Below are 19,597 nucleotides of genomic sequence, written 5' to 3'. Positions count from 1 at the left end.
CCATCCCTTCCCATCTCCCCCTTTGCCTCCCCTGCCCCCCTACCCTCCCATACTCATTTCTTATTTCCCACTTTATCACAGGTTTGCACTGAATATTCTGACTATTTTCATTAGTTGAACTGGGATCTCATGAACTTTTCCCACAGACTGGTGTAGAACCACAATCCTGCTGCTAGCTGCCTCTCAAAGAGCTAGGACTAGAGATATGAACCATGATGCTTGGCTCAAAGTAAAGTTTCTGAGATAATTTTCCATTCACATGACTATATAAGAGATATTATAGAAGGATTCCATTCATCGATTACTACTTAAGAGGCCAAATTATAAGTCTTTATTGGAGAGCCAGAGGACTGCTGGTGGACTCTTGTCACAAAGATCAGCAGCCTGAAATGCTGTGAGCAGAAAGCTTACATAAGCCAAGCCCATATAACAAAAGTGTTATTATACATAAGCAGAGAAAACCAGATGAGGACACTTAATAAAGGCATTAAATACAAGCAAAGTAAACCAGATGAGGACAACATTAGGGGAAATCAAGGACCAATTATCTAAGGGAAGTAAGACTTCCCTGGAGCTTAACAAATCAGGATATATTGGAAATCCAAAGAATGTCCCTATTACCTCTAGAGTTTTTCAGAGCTGTGTGGAAAGTCCGCTCTGCCCAGCCGGGCACTGAGATGGCTGTAAAGGACAAGACATATTGCTTAGACCAGTTTCCTAACTTCACCTACCTTTCCCCAACATTAACAGCTTATGAAACTGTTGCACACTGTGAAAGCCAGCCTGTGGACACCCACGACATCAGTAAACAAAACATCTCCACCCTCCCGGAGCGTTCTTTCTCAGTCTATTTCCTCTTTGTTCAGACTGGATAATCTTGAGATAGTGTTCTACTCTCAAAGACACTGATATTTCTCTTCGGTTGCCTCCATTCTCAACAGTCCTTATTTCATTTCTATCTTTCATTTATAAATATCTTATTTGGTTCTTCATTATATCTCCTCTTTCCTTGCTGATGCTTTTTCTTCTTTCATTGGTTAGCATGTTCGTAGCTGCTCACTAAAACATACTTTTCCATTACTGCTTTCAAAATGTTGTCAGATGGTTCTGACCTCCGTCACCTTGCTGTTGGCATGTTGCTCATCTTCTTTTTAATTCTTGCTTCTGGGTATAATGAATGATTTTTCTCAAAGTTGCAACCTGGATATTAATGAGCTGTGTTCTGAGACTTTTGGTCTTATTCGAAGTTTCTATTTTAACTGTATTTTTTTCTGACACGGCTCTGGTGGGCAGGGGTGGGAAGGCATTTGGAACTACAAAGGTAAAATCAAACCCTGTTGTCATCCAAGGGCCAATAATCCTTGCTGCTGATGACCACTAGGAAAATGCTGGCTTCCCACAGGAACTCCATTATGGTTCTTCCTGTTCCTCTCCCTCTCCACTGGTCTTCTAATACAGCCTACAGGAGGTGAAGAGACACTGGTTTATGTCCTTACTTTCAGGTGGAGCTCAGTGTTGAAGTGGGTCAACCAGATCAAGGGCCTTATGAAAAACAGAATCTAGTGAAAGAAGCAACAAAATAGCCTAGTGGAGCCAGGCGCCGGTGGCTCACGCCTGTAATCCTAGCTATTCAGGAGGCTGAGATCTGAGGATCACAGTTCAAAGCCAGCCCGGGCAGGAAAGTCTGTGAGACTCTTATCTCCAATAAACCACTAGAAAACCGGAAGTGAGGCTGTGGCTCCAGCAGTAGAAGAGCGCAGGGACAGCGCCCAAGCCCAGAGTTCAAGCCCCACGACGGACAAAAAAAAAAAAATAGCCTAGCTGAAGTTAACTATCTCAATTCAGAAAACCCAACATGAAATAAGAAATAATCCAAAATCCTAATTTTTTGAGCATCACATGAACAACCAATATTATGAAAATATTCCCAAATCTTAAATATGTCACAGTCAGAAATACTTCTGGTCCTCAATGGTTTGGATAACCAACACTCAACTTGTATGTTCTTTCTCTCTTTTTCAGTTGATTTAGAATGCTTCCTTGAAAACAAAATATTTCCAGTGATTTTGGCCTCTTTAAAAATGCCGAGACAGAGGAAATGGAGTGGTATTCAGATCATCAGATCATCAGATCATGTTTACTGTTTGCTCGGTTTTCATTCGTTTTGCAGTATTGAACGACTGCTTTGTGTTAGGAGTTGTGTAAGACAATAGAAAGATGTTGGGGAAAACGCACCTGCATGGTCTCAGATTTGTGAACTGGTATTGACAGTTTAGGACTGAAGTTTGGAAGGTGGGTAAAAAGACTGGAGTTTTCAGTTAAACGTCGTGCATTTGCACACTATTTTAATCTTGCAAATTACAGTACAGACAGGTGAGATGTGTTTGTTGTTAGCAGGGACACTGCTCTTCTTTTTACTCAGTCTTATTTAAGCTTCCACCGCCACAGCTCCTCTCCCATCACCATGGAAATGTGCCCACATGCATTTCTTAACAATAATATTATTTTGTTTTGTTTCAAATTGGAATTTCAAACAGTGGATTGCCATTATCATTATGACAGAAAGCAGAGCCTTGAAAACTATTTAAAGACTTTAATTTTAGGGAAGGTCAATGTGGTTTAGGTACCTCTGGGGTGACTCTACACCTCTAAACTCTTCCAGCCTCTGTTTTTTGTCTTGTGCACTGAGATCATCCAGGAGTTGTCCACTCTGCATCAGACATGGGGATGAACTTCATCTGCTCTATCACTTTTCGACTGCTTTGTCTTCAAATAAGCCTCTAAAATCATGAGATTTGGAGCACTTTTTAAATATGATGACAGGAAATGATGAAGATGAGACCAGCAGAAATTTAATATGAAGATAACATAGCTCTCAGTGACCCCTTTACGGTTTCTGTAGAATCTTATCTAGGGCCCACAACACAGAGTTTTCATTAGGCTCCCCAGATATTTGGGGATTAGGGATCATTAGGATGGCAGTGTTGTGGGTGTGAAGCGACACATTAAAATAGAATATTTCATGTCTTCAGATTGGGAGAGTGGAAATGTTACCAATGTAACACAAATTTTAAATTTTAACCTTGAAAAGAGATTAATTTGTTATTTTTATTGTGATGCATGACACTTGAGTAATAAATCTGTTTTTAAAAATCTTGAAATGTGACAGAAAATTGGAGCAGATGAAAGGAAATCACCAAACAAAAGTTATAAGAATTCTAGGCAATTAATAATCTATAAATGTAGACATGAGCCTTTTGAGAAAGATGTAATTACACAACTCCTGATTCCGTATGTAAATATGATAGATATCACTTTGTATGTTTTCACTGAATTTAAAAACATCCGAAGTCTATGAGGAGACACGGGTATGTGCCTACATCCTTTTTTTTTTTTTTTTGCATGAATTCCCTAATCTTAGCAGTGATATGGTGTTAAGATATGTTGTAGGTATTTATACGGAAAGCGAATACAACATTATGAATTATCTTAGCTCTTTAATAGAGGGGACCCCAACGGGCCATTTTAAAGTGTTACAAATGCCAGAAGAATCTCCAAAAGTAACTAAGGCATTAAACAAAGGATAACACCAACCTCAAGGAAAAAAAAAAAAACACAAAAAAAACCCCAGAAAGTGAGGAGAAAATACACTTTCTGGCTCTGAAGCTCTTAAAAGTTCTGAGCCTGAGCCAGGAAAACTCCTTCATGGTGTGTGTGTGTGTGTGTGTGTGTGTGTGTGTGTGTGTGTGTGTGTGTGTGTGTGTGTGTGTGTGTGTGTGTGTGTGTGTGTGTGAAAACACACACACGGCTCCACAGAGACCATTCCCTGTTAACTTTTCAAGTCTAGCCCCCCAGTCTCCTTTCCTAGTCTCAGTCTTGAAAGCCAGGAGGGGCTCTTGAAATGTGTCCCAGGGGGACACGGATGGGAGTTCATTTGAAATGCCCGCACACCCGCGATAGGCCAGAGGATTAGAGAGATGCCTGCGGGCTCGTCTTCACTCTGGGGGCCTAGTCTAGGAAAGAGCCCCAGGAAAAGAGTCCTCAACACAGCCATGGGAGAAGCGCACAACCCAAGCCAAGACCCGGGCCCAGAGCTGAAGGGCGTTCCTCCTCCTCCTCCTCCCTCCTCTCCCCTCTTCCTCCCCTTTTGCCCCTCTTCTCCCCCCCCCCCCCCCACGCCCATTCCCGAAATAAAAAGGCGCGCTGCCCCTTTAAAGGGCCGCGCATCTCCAGGCCGGCCTTCCTCCCCGGGGCTCCAGCTGTGATTGACGCTGGGCGGCGGGAGGAGGCGCCTGGCGCTAACAAAAGTCCGGCTCGCGGGGCGCAGCGCCCGGCCGCCGGCCTCGGCTCGCTCGGGGCGTCCGCAACAAGTGGCCGCCGCGCCCTCCCCGGGGAGCCGCGGACGCGCAGGGGCGCCTGGCGGCGGCCGAGCGTGGAGCGGGGGGGAATCCCCCGGACAGCCGCGGGGCGGGGAGGGAGGTCGGGGCGGGCGGATGGGGACCCCGCGGCGGCGGCGGCGCGGGGCGCTGTGGGGCGGTCCCGGGGCGCGGGCGGTGCGCGGCGCGGCGTCCACGGGTCCCGGGCGCGCACTGTGAGCGCGGCCCGCAGCCCTCCGGGGTGCCGAGAGGGGACCCCTCCGCCGTCCCCCGCGCACCCCTTCCCGACGGAGAGCACCCCCCCCCCATCCGAGATCGGCCCCGGAGCGCGCGGTGCAGCTGATGGTCCCGTCGGGCCGGCTCTCCTCCGGCCCCGCGCGCGGCCGGCGCGCCCCAGCCATGCAGTGTCCCGGGAGGCGGCGGGCATGACGGCGACAGGATGGGCGCGAACAATGGCAAACAGTACGGCAGTGAGGGTGAGTGGGCCCCCCGCGCGCCGGCCCCCCGCGCTCTGTGCCCCTTGGGCGCTCGCTCGGGCTGGCGCTTCCCCCTGGGCACCGAGGGCTGCGCCGGTGGCGTCGGGGGATGCCGGCCTGGTTTAATTGTCTTATTCAGGCTCCCCCCGCCCCCGGGCTTGGACTCTCTTAAGCGATTCCCCGGCTTGTCTGCGAGTCTGTTCAGATTGCCTTCCTCCTCCCGAGGTGGCGGTTCTGGGCGCGTGCCTCAACTTCCCCTGCCCCTGGGCGTCTAGGGGGTGGGTGCCGGGCGGCGGCGTGGTTGGGTGAGATGGCGGGAGACGTCTTCAAAACAAAATAAAACCAAGAGACATTCCCAGGCCCTTTGTGCTTTCGCCTCCCGGACTTTCCTGTAGCAGGAAAGAAAAAAAAACCCAACACAAAACCACCAAAACCTTCTGGAAGAAGAAGTTAAGCTCGCATTCCTTGCGAGCTGCCCGGGTCTGGCAGCTGCGGGACACGGAGCACCTCTGGGTCCCGCGCGAGGCCCCGGGCGGCCGGGAGCTTTGTCTGGGCTCTCTCTCGGGGCTCCACCCGGGCAAAGGACCATCTGTTCTTTGGGGCTGGAAAATGGCACAGAAATATTGCCTGTCAAGGGAGAACTTGGAAGTTGGGGAAACTTTAAACCCCGCCCCCTCCTAAAAGGATGATGGATGTGTGGGTTGGCTTCTCCCTCGTCCCTCCTCCCCCTCTTTGCATAATGCCGCAGTGTTTTAACTCGCCTGATTAACTGCATCACCCCGATAGTGCATTTTCTGCAGTTCAGAAGTGAAGGCTCCTATCTGGTGAACTTGGCTGGAGCGGAGTGGAAGAGAAAGGGTTGGAGTTACATACAGCCTGTCCCCCCTGAGGACGGGCGGTTACAAAGGAGGGGCCGGGGCCAGCAGACTGGTAGGAATGCAGAATAGCTATTCAGCATGTGGTGTGAAGGAAACTCTTATCATCCCGCTCAGAACTTGGAGCTGTGGTCACGGAGTGGGCATGTCTCTCCCTGGGCTGGTGTCTGTGTTGGTTCATTTCTCTGAAGCTCTGTGAAATCATAGCAGAAGCCACTCCTTAAAGAAATCAAAACAAAATAATTAAAAAAAAAAACACCGTAAAGTTATTTATAAGGCTGGAAGTGTGTCTCAGATGGTAAGAGCTACTGAGGCCCTGAGTTCGAATCCCACTACCACTGAAGCAAAAAAAAAAAACCTGGTTAAACGGTATCACATGCTACAAAAGAATTATCCACATGAGCCTTTGTGTAAACAAACACGTTTCCAGATCATGTTTTTAATTCCACATATATGAAAGATAAATATGCATCCATATCCTAGGCAGTTCTATGAGCATTATTATTATTAGGTTTCAGTTTATTTTTTGCAGTTTTCTTAAAAAAGATTAAATGGTTGTCTTTATATTGGTAAATGTAAAAGCATGCTATAAACAATTACCGGAGAATCTTGGTTGTCAGTTTGCAGAAAGTCTTTGAGTGTTTTAAAAATGTGTGGCAAAATGAAAGGTGAAGCCAACTAACTGAGTCTTTACAAAGCTCGCAGTGAGCATGTGTGGGTTTCTGGCAGTTCTAGGTGCATGTGCACAGGGAGAGAAGAGGGCAGCCCAAGACTCTACCGAGTCCTAGCTCTAGCATCTTCTGGAACAAAACCCTCGCACAGTCCTAATCCTCTAACTTGTTCCTCCATCCCAGATTCTCAGATTGTACAGTGTGTGGTATATGACGACTTCCCGTCTGAACAGCAGAATTTTCAGCCCTTGGGAGAGAAAAGGAGAGACAGGGAACTAATGCTCTCCAGCTGTTATCCGTAAATGCTACCTCTGCATTTTCACTTCAGCCCGAGTTAAGTTTTACTGGGATCAGATTTAGATACACTGCGCACTTTTTATAGGAGAAACTTCTTGCACTCAGCTGATTGAAGGGGACCAATAGAAAACTCTGGGAGGTAACTGTGAGCTTTGGCTGACTGTGCTTAGTGTTTGTCAGCTCTGTTGGAATGAGTTAAGATTTCTCTGATGAACGAGTTATACGCTAGAGAAAAAGTCACATGGTCGTCCCTCCTCCTGCTTTTCTTTCTCTTCTCTCTTATACTGGATGTAGTAAATATAGTGCTGTTGCACTATATTTAGAAAACTCTATGTAGTGAAGCCTGTTGGGATTTGGTCTGTCAGTAATCATCTTTCTTATTTAAAACATCAAGATTCTGTGGCAGTGAAAGTAGCCCTAGACATAGAATCTAGTATCAAAGGAATCTGAGAATTAAGATACTTTGCAAGATTTAGTTCAAATTAGGCGTGGTATATTTCCAGTGTAAACAAGAAATTGTTAGTGCCTGTCTATGTATAAACTTCAGTGAAACTACTATAGACTTAACTAGAAAACATTGGTTCTGGTCTGTACTTCAAAAATCTTTAACTATATATACATGGGCAGCAGTTTAGTAATTCATGCAGTGCAAAATGTCTCATTGAGATTGTAGTTATTCTTATTTTTTTATTTTAATTTTTGTCGGTCATGGGGCTTGAACTCGATGCCTGGGCACTGTCCCTGAGCTCTTTTGCTCAAGTCTAGCACTCTACCACTTGAGCCACAGCGCCAATTCCAGTCTTCTGATGGTGAACAGAGTAAGAGTCTCACACACTTTCTTGCCTGGCTGGCTTTGAACTACAATCCTTAGATCTCAGAGTAGCTAGAATTACAGGTGTGAGCCATGGGTACCCAGCTGATATTACAATTATTCCTGAATTGTTTGTACCATGAAAAGTCACTATTTCATAAAAAAATCTGACTTATCTTGAGTCATGGATAATACATTTTTCATTTTAAAATGAAGTGATTCTGGAAGCTTCCTTTTAGCAGGTGGAATAGGATAACCATTTCCAACCATTTCCATTGGACTTAGCATTGCCTGAGAGCTTGTCATAACTAGAATCTTGGCTTCTCTCTGGAATGGCACAGTCATTTCCCATGTGCACATTCATGTTTTGGGATGTGCTTGTATAAGAGCATCAGTTTGGGAGTCTGGGATTTCAGTTCAGCTTCAACTCCTGGGGTCTTCTCTCAAATGAAGAGAGGAATTTCTTAATGGCACGATACGTCATGATCTCGTCCGTGAGTGTGTGGCCCTTTGTTTCATTTTGCTCTCATAGTGCTTTAATGGATCACTTAGAGAAGATTAGCCTTGTGCAGCCTGGTTAGAATTAATAGGCAAGTGAAGATCATTACCGCCACGGAATCAGTAAATACTCCACCTCCTTTGTCACTTCTCTTTCTCATCTCTATCTTCCTCCCTCATTCCCACTGCTGCGCTCTCCCAACTCAGTTGGTCCCTAAATCCTTGCTTTTCTCACTAGATCAAAAGCATATGTACTCAATAATGAGTGTTCCCAAAGTATTTTTCCCCCCTCTAAATCCTTAATGGTCTGATTTTCAGCCCCAGCTCCTGGTGCCTTTAGGCAGACTTAGAATTTGCTCTAGGAGAAAACTAACCATGGCATTCCTGCCTCTAGCTTTCTAGAAACCTAAGTGTATGTTTAAATGATTGGTATGTTCTGGTAAATTCTTTTCTAGAGGACTGTTTCTTCCCCTCAGTCTTCTTTCAGAGAGTGTTACATCCAGTGTGTAGAAATCTAGGGAATGAGTTGGGAGGTTCAAAGCCACTAGATCCATTAGCTTTGACTCTAGTTAAGCCAAATAAACAAATCTCAGCTCCAGTAGGAAGAGGTGAGCGGCTTTCCCTGCCTTTTAAGGTTTCTGCGCTTCACCATCACTTACTTACTCAGTGGTTTCAGTGTTCTGTTTATTCTACTTCTGCAGGTCAGAGACAGTAGCACGTGTGCGTGCGTGCGCGTGCGCGCGCGCACACACACACACACGCACACTGTTAACAGCTCCTTTGCAAAGCTCTGGATATTGTTGATTGAAACTGAAGAGGCCTCATTCTGGGGTCGGACCCCTGGTAGCTCTCTGCTCTGCTGGGGGTCCTTTCCCCATCCCAGATCAGTGCTGTCAGATGTGGAGAAAGTGTAAATAATCACAAATCTATCGCCACCTTGGGAACTGTATCTTGACATAACTGGTAACTGTGACAGCTAATGCTAATGGAAAGTTTACTGTGGCCCGAGCCCTGGACGTGCACTGCCATACCCCATTCCCCTGATGACGTGGTGGGGCACAGGCTGTTTTCTGCCCCCTTTCACCAAGTTGGAAATCCAGGGCCGGAGAGAATCATCTGTTTTTCTGGAGTTGTGCAGTAAGTGTAGTCCTATGAGACTCTCACTACAGAATCATTGGCCCATTCATTAACTTAGCTATGTTACTTCCTACTGTGCCAGGGATTCTTATATTCTCCTGATAAGTGAGTAAACAGGTAAAGATTCTGACCTTGTCAGATGTATATATTGTATGTGTGTGTAAGTGCGTGCACATGTGCACGTGTGCGCATGTGCGCTGTTGAGAAGAAAAAGAACAACTAACACTCATACTGTAATTCAGCAAGTCATGTGTTGGTTATATTACAAGGGACCAAGGTCTCTAAATAAAGACAATTGAAGATTAAGATGATAGAGTGTGGGAGGGAGAAGGTATTTACCATCTTAATTAGCCGCTGTGTGCCTCACTGAGAAGGCAGACTAAGACTTCAAGGAAATGAAGGACTGAACTTTGAGGATCCGGGTAGCTTGTGGCCATCTGCAAGCACTGTTTCCCAACCATGGTGAATACTCCTATGCTTTTAGTTTGAGCTGCTCTAATGAAGTACCGTGCACTCCATGTCTTATAAACTACACAGAGTTATTTCTCATGGTTCTAGAGGTTGTGTTCTGGCTGCACATTGCCATTTTCTCTTTGTGCCCTCTTATGATTAGGGTGGAAAGAAGAGCTGGTGAATTCTCTGGCCTCTTCTGAAAGTGCAAGATCCAAATCATGAAGGATCTACTCTCATGACTCCGTGACCTCACTTCAAGCATCAGCACCTTGAGATCCACATAGGACTTCAGGGATGTACAGATATTCGGTCGTTTGCAGAGTCTTCATTGTGCACACATGTATCATTACGTATCTTCAATTGAAACTTCTATGGACTGTTCAGTCTGGCCCTGAAGATAGTTTTGATTCGCCTCTTCACTAATATGTTCATCCAATTATCTTGTATCAGGAAATTTGAACTGTATTTAGGATACAGGGTGGAGGAGAAGGAGACCAGATTTGTCTTCAAGGATAATATTCCATTTATGACCTTGATTGTGGTTGCTACACGCTTTCTGGAGATGTACATACTGGCCTGGGCATGCTTTCAGTGGTTGCTGATGTTCTGAAGTACAAGTTGATCTTCATCTTTTGCTTCTAGCAAATAATCCCATCCTGATGCACATACAAATATAAAGATAGTGTTCTCTGCTTGTCTTAGACATGTACTAGTCATTGCAAACAAGGGAAACCATGGGACCTATGTTTCTTTGTGCCTGGCTTACTTCACTTAATATAATTTTTCCAAGTCTTTCCATTTCCTAACAAATGAGGCAATGTCATTCTTTCTGATGGAGGCATAGAATTCCATTGTATATATGTATATGCATATATATATATATATATGTGTGTGTGTGTATATATATATATATGCATATACATATATCACATTTTCTTGATCCATTCATCTACCGAGGGACATCAGGGTTGGTCCCATATCTTAGCTATGGTAAATAATGCTGTGATAAACATGATTGTGCTACTGTATTTGATGACAGTGTTCTGCACCTTGTATATACATTTTTGCAATTTGGGGAGGGGAAGGGATATTGGAGAATGCTTAAATGGGATGCAGACCCACCCATTGTGACGAGATGTACAGGACACTATGTTGAAAACAAACTTTACAATGTCGAGGTTAGGGGGTGGGAGGAGGTGGGGAGGGAAGTGATGGTAGGGGGAAAACAAAGGAGAAGGGAACAATGCTCGCTACAAAATGTACTCATTATTACCCTACCAGGTAACTGTAAGCCCTCTGTACAAAAAATATTTTTACTATATATATATATATATATATAGAGAGAGAGAGAGAGAGAGAGAGAGAGAGATAGTGTTCCATGGATTGGTTCACATGAAAGTATCATTGTAGCAAATAATGCTGTTTTTGATCTGACCATGAAAGGTTAAGGTCAGAGATCTGAAGACTCTTTTTGAATCATTTAAAAAACAAAAGAGATCAAAGAGAGGTAACTTTTCTTTCCACTTGGGAGTCAATTCCAGCTTGGTCTTAACTTCCTTTTCCATAGGAAACACCGTGAATTCTAGATTGATTTGGAGTCATTAATGATCATTATTACCCTTACCTTTTATCCATTGTTATCTCTGGGAGCTGCTTTTGGGACTTGGGATGGTTATTTCAGTGGTGGAAGGTAGAGTTATAAGAAGGGAAGGTAAGATTTACTTGGCACCAAATAATCACCTTCCATCAAATACAAGCTGCATGTGACAGAATGTTTGCTACAGAGCTTGGCTTAGAATCAGATTGTTGATTCCATGAATTTTCAAGCACCACATCCTTCACTGAGATCACACTGCCACGGTGAGGATTCTCTCCTCCTTTAGGGTTAGTCCAGCTCAGATTAGGACAACTCTAATCATAAGACAGGTTTTCCTCCTTGGACTAAGACAAATCTGACTTCCTGTAACTTATGCACATTGGTTTTATTCGTCATTTAAAATTTTAATTTTCATATTGATAGCTTTTCAAACACATGTAAGGTATGAGGTTTTTAAACTTAATTAATTTGTTCTTTAGTTCATTGGGGGAGTTTACCCCCTGTATATTTCATGGCAGATGCCGTCACATACCGTAATGTACCTTATACCATCTAAGCATGCGCAATACCTTCAACCTCCTATTCCTGATCAGCCAACCAGAGTTCTGTTCGATCTCCATCTATGAAGCCAATAAATATAATGGGGCTCTAACCTGACGGCCCAGTTCAACCCCCTCTCCTTCCCAAATGCCCCTCTCTAAAACATTATGGCCAGATTAAACTTCTATCCTCTTCCTACTTCACAGTGGGAACCAGATGCTAATGGATGAACTCTTTGGAAGGACACATTGAACCTTCTCTAAGGCATAGCAGTCAGTGATTTCAGATCTTGAATTTTGGTTTTCAGGAGACCCTACCTTACCAGTGTATTAAATGTGATCCCAAGTGGTCAGTTGGGCAGTATACCTAGGAATTGAGCTATTCTCTGAACAATGACAGCTCAGGATGGTGTCTGCAATTTCTGAAATGCCTAAAAGACGTGTGTGTTCTCTGAAAACACAAAACCAGGTTACTTGCAAGAGGAGGAGTTTAGGATCTTTGGAGAAATTAAATACTTTGTTTTCAGACTCTCCCTACCTATACTTTTCCTGCCCCCACCCTGATCCTCATATTCCATTTCTCACATGTATGGTTCAATTTACGGACAGCAGTTTCTGTAGGCACCATATAAGTGAGGATCTTTATAGGCTATGGTGAAGGGACAGAGGTGCCTGGCCAGCCTGGGCACTTCTAGAGCCAGCCCACTGCAGTGAAAGTGAATGGTTACCTTTGCTGGGTCCTCTTAAAATGTACCAGTTAATATCCCAAAGAGGTAGCACTTTAAAACTCTTGACAAAACTAATCATGTGAATTTTGCTTGGTAATGAAACACTAGCACGTGGTCAACATTTTCCCCATTCCATGGTTGAAGAATTGCAGACTGTTTCTGGAACTGTAAGTCACTATTCGTTTGTGTGTAAGATGTGTTCTTTCTATCAGTTCCTATTTAAATTCTTAAAACCAGTAACAAAATGAGAAACAGTTGTTCACACTGCATGAACTCATAATTGTAACTTTAGAAGCCTTGAGCAATGTGTAGAAATGTTATTAAAACATTTTTTTTTGTTGTTGTTTGCTACCCTGCCTGTGGTAAATTCCTGTGCTGCATTTTCCGGGCAAAAGTAGCAGTGGAAAGACAATCAGAATTTCTAGAGAAAAATCTCAGGAATTTCTCTTATAAATGTGAACTGACCTTCTTGCTGCAAGTAAGTGATTTTTTGGCAAGGTGGGAAAGTTAAGAGAAGGTCTGCTTGCAAGTGGAATCGGGCATGTGTCTCAGTCAGGTATAAGCCAAATTACGGTAGCGTCTTAGAGGCTAAGTCACAGATCGAGGTCAGGCTCAGGTGTTCCAAGTATCATTAATAGCTCCGTTTCTCCAGGAAGAGGACAAAGGCATGAGATTTAGTCAGAGTGAAGAGGAAGAAAGCTCAAAAATACTTGGAGAAGAAAGAACAAATGGGAGGGTGGATGAGAGCAATTCACTCCCCTCTCATGTAAAGATTCGGATCAGTGTTCTACTTGATTCTTTTACAACAACTCACAAAGCAAAAACAATTAAAAGTATTACAGGTTATGGCTACTGCCAAGTTTATGATATTTTCATTCACTTAATGATAGTAGCTAGTAGTTACTGAACACTTACTAGGCATCACCTCTTTAAGCACCTTACACATTTATCCTGAAGGCCACAGAACAACCATGAGACAAGCACTGATTATGCAGAGGGCTGGAGGCTGCCTGGGTGGTGGATGGAGCCACATCTGGAATTCCTGTGGCTGCCCAGAGTCTCTGCTCGGCTTCACTGTGCCTGTGGCCTCAGTGGCTTTGTCTTCTGGGTTGCAGCCACATCTTGACCAATCTTGGTTTCATTTTAAAGAACTGTAGTGACTGAGAACCAGCTGGGGAGAAATGGAGTGAGTGACAGTTTTATGGAGTAGGTAACCAAAACTGAAAGACACCTTCTAAAGGAAGCCTGTATCTCCCTTTGTGTGGCTCTCTAAAACACCGATTAACTGCTGCTGACAAATTGGTAGGCTGTCTCATGTCCAGTAGCTTTAGTGTATACGATAATTAGTATATTCCTCAGAGTCTGTGGGGTATGAAGCAGAACTTAGGAGGTTGTCCCGTGATTCCAGAGTATGATTAACTTTTTAATTGATCTTCCTGCCTGGATAGCCTTTCACCTGGTGCAGTCTTTGTACGTGCACAGAATCCAAAGCTGAGAGATGATTAACAGTGTGTGTGCATTTTCTCTACAGTTTGGAATGTATGTCTTGGTTTTAAAGCTGTGCATTATAAACAGTGGCTGATGGGAATTACCCTGACATACACTTGAGGATTTGTCCTTTTCTTGCCAATTCCTGGCAGGGGGATTCTACATGATTATGTCTAGGAAATTGTAAACTATGAAGCATTTCAGAAATTAATCTCCTTTGTCATCACAAGGACTGCATCCATGACCATTTCCCCCTTGTATAGATAAGGAATTTGGTCCTTGGTCGATAAAGTGATTTTTCTTGATTTGACAAGTGATCGTTAGGTGGAGTCATTCTGATTCTAGAATCAAACTTTTCTTGTAGGTTCAACAATAAAAATGAATATAATCATACTAGAGGACAATCAGTAAATAATTTGCACATACTAATGACAGTGACTTGCAAGTCCAGAGAGAATCTTTACCTGCTTCTGCAACTCTGCCCGAGGTAGAGAAGCCTAGTGGCTCACTGGTCATCTGGGGCCAGGGAGTTGCTACACCGGTGCCCAAGGAGTAGCTTCAACCTCATAACATTATTGAAATGAAGGTCGGTCATGGTGGTCAAACCTATAATCCTTGTTACTTAGGTAGCGATGAGGAGGATTGTCTTTTAAGGCTAGACTGGGGCAAAATCAAGACTGTTCACAAAGAACTAATCCAAAAACAGCTTTAGAGCATGTCTCTAGTAACAAAGTGCTGATGACTTGAACCTCATCAATTTCGAGTTTTGTTCTCTTTTGTTTTTGTCAGTTGTGGGGCCTGAACTCTGGTCCTGGTCACTGTCCCTCAGCTCTTCAGCTCAAGGCTAGCACTCTACCACTTGAGCCACAGCACCACTTCCTATAGTATTGTTCATTTAACTATTTTTTAATGGTTAGCATTGAATAAAATGCTGCTGTGTATTTTGTTTCAGTCAGAAATCATTGTTTTGTACATCTCATTGTTGCAATGGGTCTACTTGTATCCCTCTTTAAACAATTTGTTTTTTTTCTTCCCCTCCCCAAATTATACCAACAGCAAATACAGTGAAAACAGGGGTTATACCATGAGGGAGGGACATACAGAGCAACAAAAAAATCATCTTATGTTAGAAACAATAGCAAGAAAGAAAAACCATTTCAGTCCTTATTTTGGGTTCATTTCGCCTGACATCAACTTATCTATCCGTTTCTGCTTGTCTCAGACATATACTAGTTTTTGCAAATAAGGGAAACCATGGGACCTATGTTTCTTTGGGCCTGGCTTACTTCACTTAATATAATTTTTTTCCAAGTCTTTCCATTTCCTAACAAATGGGGCGATGTCATTCTTTCTGATGGAGGCATAGAATTCCATTGTGTATATATACCACATTTTCTTGATCCATTCATCTACTGAGACGTTATGTCAAAAACAAACTTTACAACTTTGGCAGGGGTGGAGGGGTGGAGGGGAGGGTGATGGGAGGGCAGGGATGGTTAGGGGAAACAAAGGAAGAGCCAACAGTGCTTGATAAGAAATGTACTCATTACCTTGCTCATGTAATTGTAACCCCTCTGTATGGTATTTTCACAATAAAAAACATTAATAATAAACAAAAAGTAACATAAAAAATCATTGTTTTGCAGTGTGTGCTTTAATTGACTTGGGAATTTGGTTTATATTATGATTTAACTAATTATGAGGAACAGCTTAAAATGTTAACTTTTAAATGAATAAGTCATTTCTTTAGCTCTGTATTTTCTCTCTGGATTAAACAGTCAGAGGCTTATGAATCCTTTTACATTTATATAACTCTCAATGATCTTGAGGTTTCGCATCTCTACTTCTCTTTGTTTTACAAAGTATAAAAAAGTTCTTTCATGTGTCCACTGTGATTGAGGTGGTTTCTAGTAAATCTTCAGCCTTGGCTGTTCACATTGTTAAAACCAGAAATGAAATCATCAGTATGAGAATAAAAGGGGGAATGGTGCTCATTTCTAGTGCCCATAAGGGGTCCACACAGATGAAGCAATCCGTAAACATTTCTTTCCTATAAATTGAGCAAACGCCATTATTCCTCTTGTTTTCTTACTTGGCAATGCAGAGAAACACAAAGTCACCTCCTGTAAAGAATACCAGAAACACAACTGATACAAATATTAATTGGTATTTTTCCTTAAATAATGTAACCTCTCCTAGAGGATCAGCTTCAGATAAAGTGTCTCACAAGTGGATTTTTTCTTTCTTGCTATTGTTTCTAACGTATTTATAATGTACCATGTGATTTCTTTGTTGCTTTGCGTGTCCCTCCCCCATGGTATAACCTGTTTTCACTGTATTTGATGTTGGTATAATTTGAGGAGGGCAAGGGAAAAAACAAAATGTTTAAATAAGGATATAGTTTGACCCATTTCAACAATGAGATGTAGAAGACGCTATGTAGAAAAACGAACTTTACAATTTAGAGGGGGGATGTGGGGAGTGTAGTTGTGGAGGTGAGAGGGAAGGGATGATAAGGGAAAAACAAAGGAGGAGATAACAAACAGGAGGAGGTAACTAACAATACTAGATAGGAAATGTACTCATTACCCTGCTCGTGTAACTATAACCCCTCTGTACGGTATTTTCACAATAAAAAACTTATTTTAAAAAAGAATAGAGCTAATAAAGGGATAAGCTATCTCAGTGTGTGAGCCATGTAGAGGGAGGTTGGGATAAAGACATATGAGCCTTGTGAACCTGGGCCACATAGGAACATAGTAGAGAACTCCCGATATCATGACACCCATTCCAGCTGAGTATTGTAGCTTACTTGTCCACTGAACCTCATTCAGATCAGACAAATGGATATGATGGTGGGAAAAGGATTATATGCTGCATGATGTTGAACCCAGCGAAAGTTCGTTTTGAAGTATCAGTGTATAAAGTCAGACTTGCAGAAGATGCTTATTTTTGTCTGTTTTTTTTTTTTTTTGACTTTCAAAATCAAAAGCAATTTCATTGATCAGAAAACATTACATAGCCACTTTTGGATAATGTATATTTTGCATAACATTCTGAAAAGTAAATTTCAAGAAATAGCGTTTTGGTCTTAAAATGCTTATTTTCACATTTTATTGGTGTTTGCATTGTTTATTCAGTTCTATTTTAATATTTTCCTCCTCCTCTCTCGGAAGACCTTGCCTGTTGATTACGTTGAAAGCTTGCTTCCAGAGACAGTGTTTCCTTGGGGAGTCTTTCTCCATTCCCAAAGTCATAACAATGTGAGCTGAGCAATAAAAAAGCAATTCCCTCCTGTTGGTTGTTCTTCAAATAGTCATTTCTTTGATGCTGCCTAATAAAAACAGGAAAAGGATCATTTTTGAATGCTTTGGTTGGGATTGCTTTACTTTCAATAAGGAAGATTGCCTCACAAGGGGGAGCATGGGTAATAAAGATAGAACTAACTTGAATAATTGTGTTCATTCTCAGGTTGAAATTCCCAGGTTGCTGCCTGCAAATCTCATTTAATCACAAGGTTGCTGTCTGTCTAGTGCACCATGTAGATGTGAATTTTCTGTTGCTGGACATCCATGTTTCACACTTAATGGGGATGAACTGCAAGAGGGGCTCAAGATGCCCCTCCTCCTGGGACAGTTGTAACCTATGGGGTAACAAGAGAGTTCTAATGGGGACCAAGAATGAAATATGGAGTACAATCATAGATACTTTAGTGGGAGAAATAACCCAGAGCTCCTGAAAGGAAAGAGGTTGAAGCCCAGAGACACCAAACAGCTCTGCCTTGCCACATAGAGGGCAAAGCTTTAGAATGTCAAAATAGATGTTCTCAGTCCAACTGTTCTATTTTTTTTAAATTTTATTTTATTGTAAAGATGCAGTTCAGAGGGGTTACAGTTTTATGAGTAAGGCAATAAGTACATTTTTTGTCAAGCATTGTTACCACCTCCTTTGTTTTTCTCCTACTATCCCTTCCCTCCCCCACCTCCGCAAATCCTCCCTCCAAAGTTGTAAAGTTCATTTCCAACATAGTGTCTTGTGAGTCTTATTGTTGCAATGGGTCATCCTGTGTCCTTGTTTCAGTGTTTTGTTATTCCCCTTCCCCTCCCCAAATTAGATACCTGTATATATAAAATGCTGGGTACCAAGATCAAGTACAGTGACAACAGGGGATATACCACTGGGGGAAGAACTTACAAAAGAAACAAACAGCCAAAAAACTGTTATAGTGCATTAAAAACAACAACCACAAAGAAAAAACCTCTTGTGTCCATATTTTGGGGTTATTTTCACTTAGCATCATCTTGTATGGTCATATGTACATAGCTTTTGAACTTTTCTGCTCATCTGATAAGATTATCCTATACGTATACTAATTATTGCAAATAAGGGAAACCATGGGACTTATATTTCTTTGGGTCTGGCTTACTTATGGTTTTTTCCCCAAGTCTTTCCATTTCCTAACAAATGGGGCAGTGTCATTCTTTATGTTGGAAGCAAAAAATTCCACTATATCTATATCTATACCTATAGATATATGTATTTACCACATTTTCTTTTCTCTTGATCCATTCATCTACTGAGGGGTTATTTTTCTCATGATCACTGTGATTGTTCCCTTTTTATTCCCTTACATTTTAATAAATTAGACACATACAATGGCTGTCCCAGTCTCTGCCCAGAGTGTCTCTTTGAGGATTGACATGCTACTACCCCAGATGCCCAGGGTGTTGGTCCATAGGTCTCCCAGCCCATATGCAGTGGTTGAGGCAGTGTACAATTTGGGACCACCCTGAAGGGACATTTTGACTCATCTCTCCCTCAGCATTGGATGAGTCCTGTAGCAAAACTGTATCATAGACACATTTATGTTTCTGTCTCATCTGCCTTTCATGAATGTGATCCTGAAGGTACTTCCCAATAAACCACCTGCATTCTCATATCAGAGGCTGTTTACTGGGGAAGCCAGGATAAGACCGTGGGTGATGCCGAGTAGGGTGCTGTTCTGGCAGTTATGGAAGCAGGATGTGTTTGCTGGGTAACCCGTATTATTCCTGGGAATTCCTAGAAAGGAATCTGCAGGTGACAGTTAAGAGACATGCACAGGTTGTCTGTTTTGAGTTTGTGTCTAATCCTTGTGTGTTGTAGAGCAGGCAATTAAGCCTATACACTAAAATTACTTGACATTATAATATGCCCAAATAAGCTTATTGTTCTTGTGGTACCTTTGAAGATCCTTGATAGTTTTGATTCAGGTTTGTTCTGTTGCTATAGCTGAGAGCTGGCTGCAGATGGGTCTAGAGACCCATCTGTGTTAGCCATTTGTTCAACTTTGGGACTGAAATCAGACGTCTTAATCCCTCCTCCAGGGCCCTGTTTTGCTGATGGTTCACTGTTCTTTAAGGGATGATCTTTGAAGTCTACCAAGGCTGAGAGTACCACCGTGAAGAAGAGTTAGTAAGGGAACAGCTGTTGTCCATAGTTGTTAATGGCATGAAATCAACATTTCATGTTACTGGCTATTAAGAGAATTGGGGAATTATTCAATGCCTGCTTATTACATGAGGGACAAGGACAGATTCATTAGATAGACGCAACATGCAGGAGTTGAATCATAAGCAAGATAAAAGACGACTGCAAATTAATATGTAGTC

The 19,597-nt window shown here is 42.6% G+C and overlaps 1 protein-coding gene across 1 annotated transcript in view; it reads left to right on the top strand.

The window, feature by feature from the left end:
- The first annotated feature begins 4,713 nt into the window (after positions 1-4,713).
- Fbxl7 (F-box and leucine rich repeat protein 7) overlaps positions 4,714-19,597 on the top strand; it is a 354,587-nt gene continuing 339,703 nt past the window's right edge. The window contains exon 1 of the mRNA XM_042695209.1: positions 4,714-4,852. Coding sequence (XP_042551143.1) covers positions 4,816-4,852 — 37 coding nt within the window. The 5' untranslated portion in view covers positions 4,714-4,815. The remainder of the gene's footprint in view (positions 4,853-19,597) is intronic.

The sequence above is a fragment of the Dipodomys spectabilis genome, unplaced genomic scaffold (genome assembly GCF_019054845.1).
Source record: "Dipodomys spectabilis isolate Male_0828 unplaced genomic scaffold, ASM1905484v1 ptg000179l, whole genome shotgun sequence".
Lineage (NCBI taxonomy): Eukaryota > Metazoa > Chordata > Mammalia > Rodentia > Heteromyidae > Dipodomys > Dipodomys spectabilis.
The sequence above is the reverse complement of the archived record's forward strand: the minus strand, read 5'-3'. Positions and strand labels throughout refer to the sequence as shown.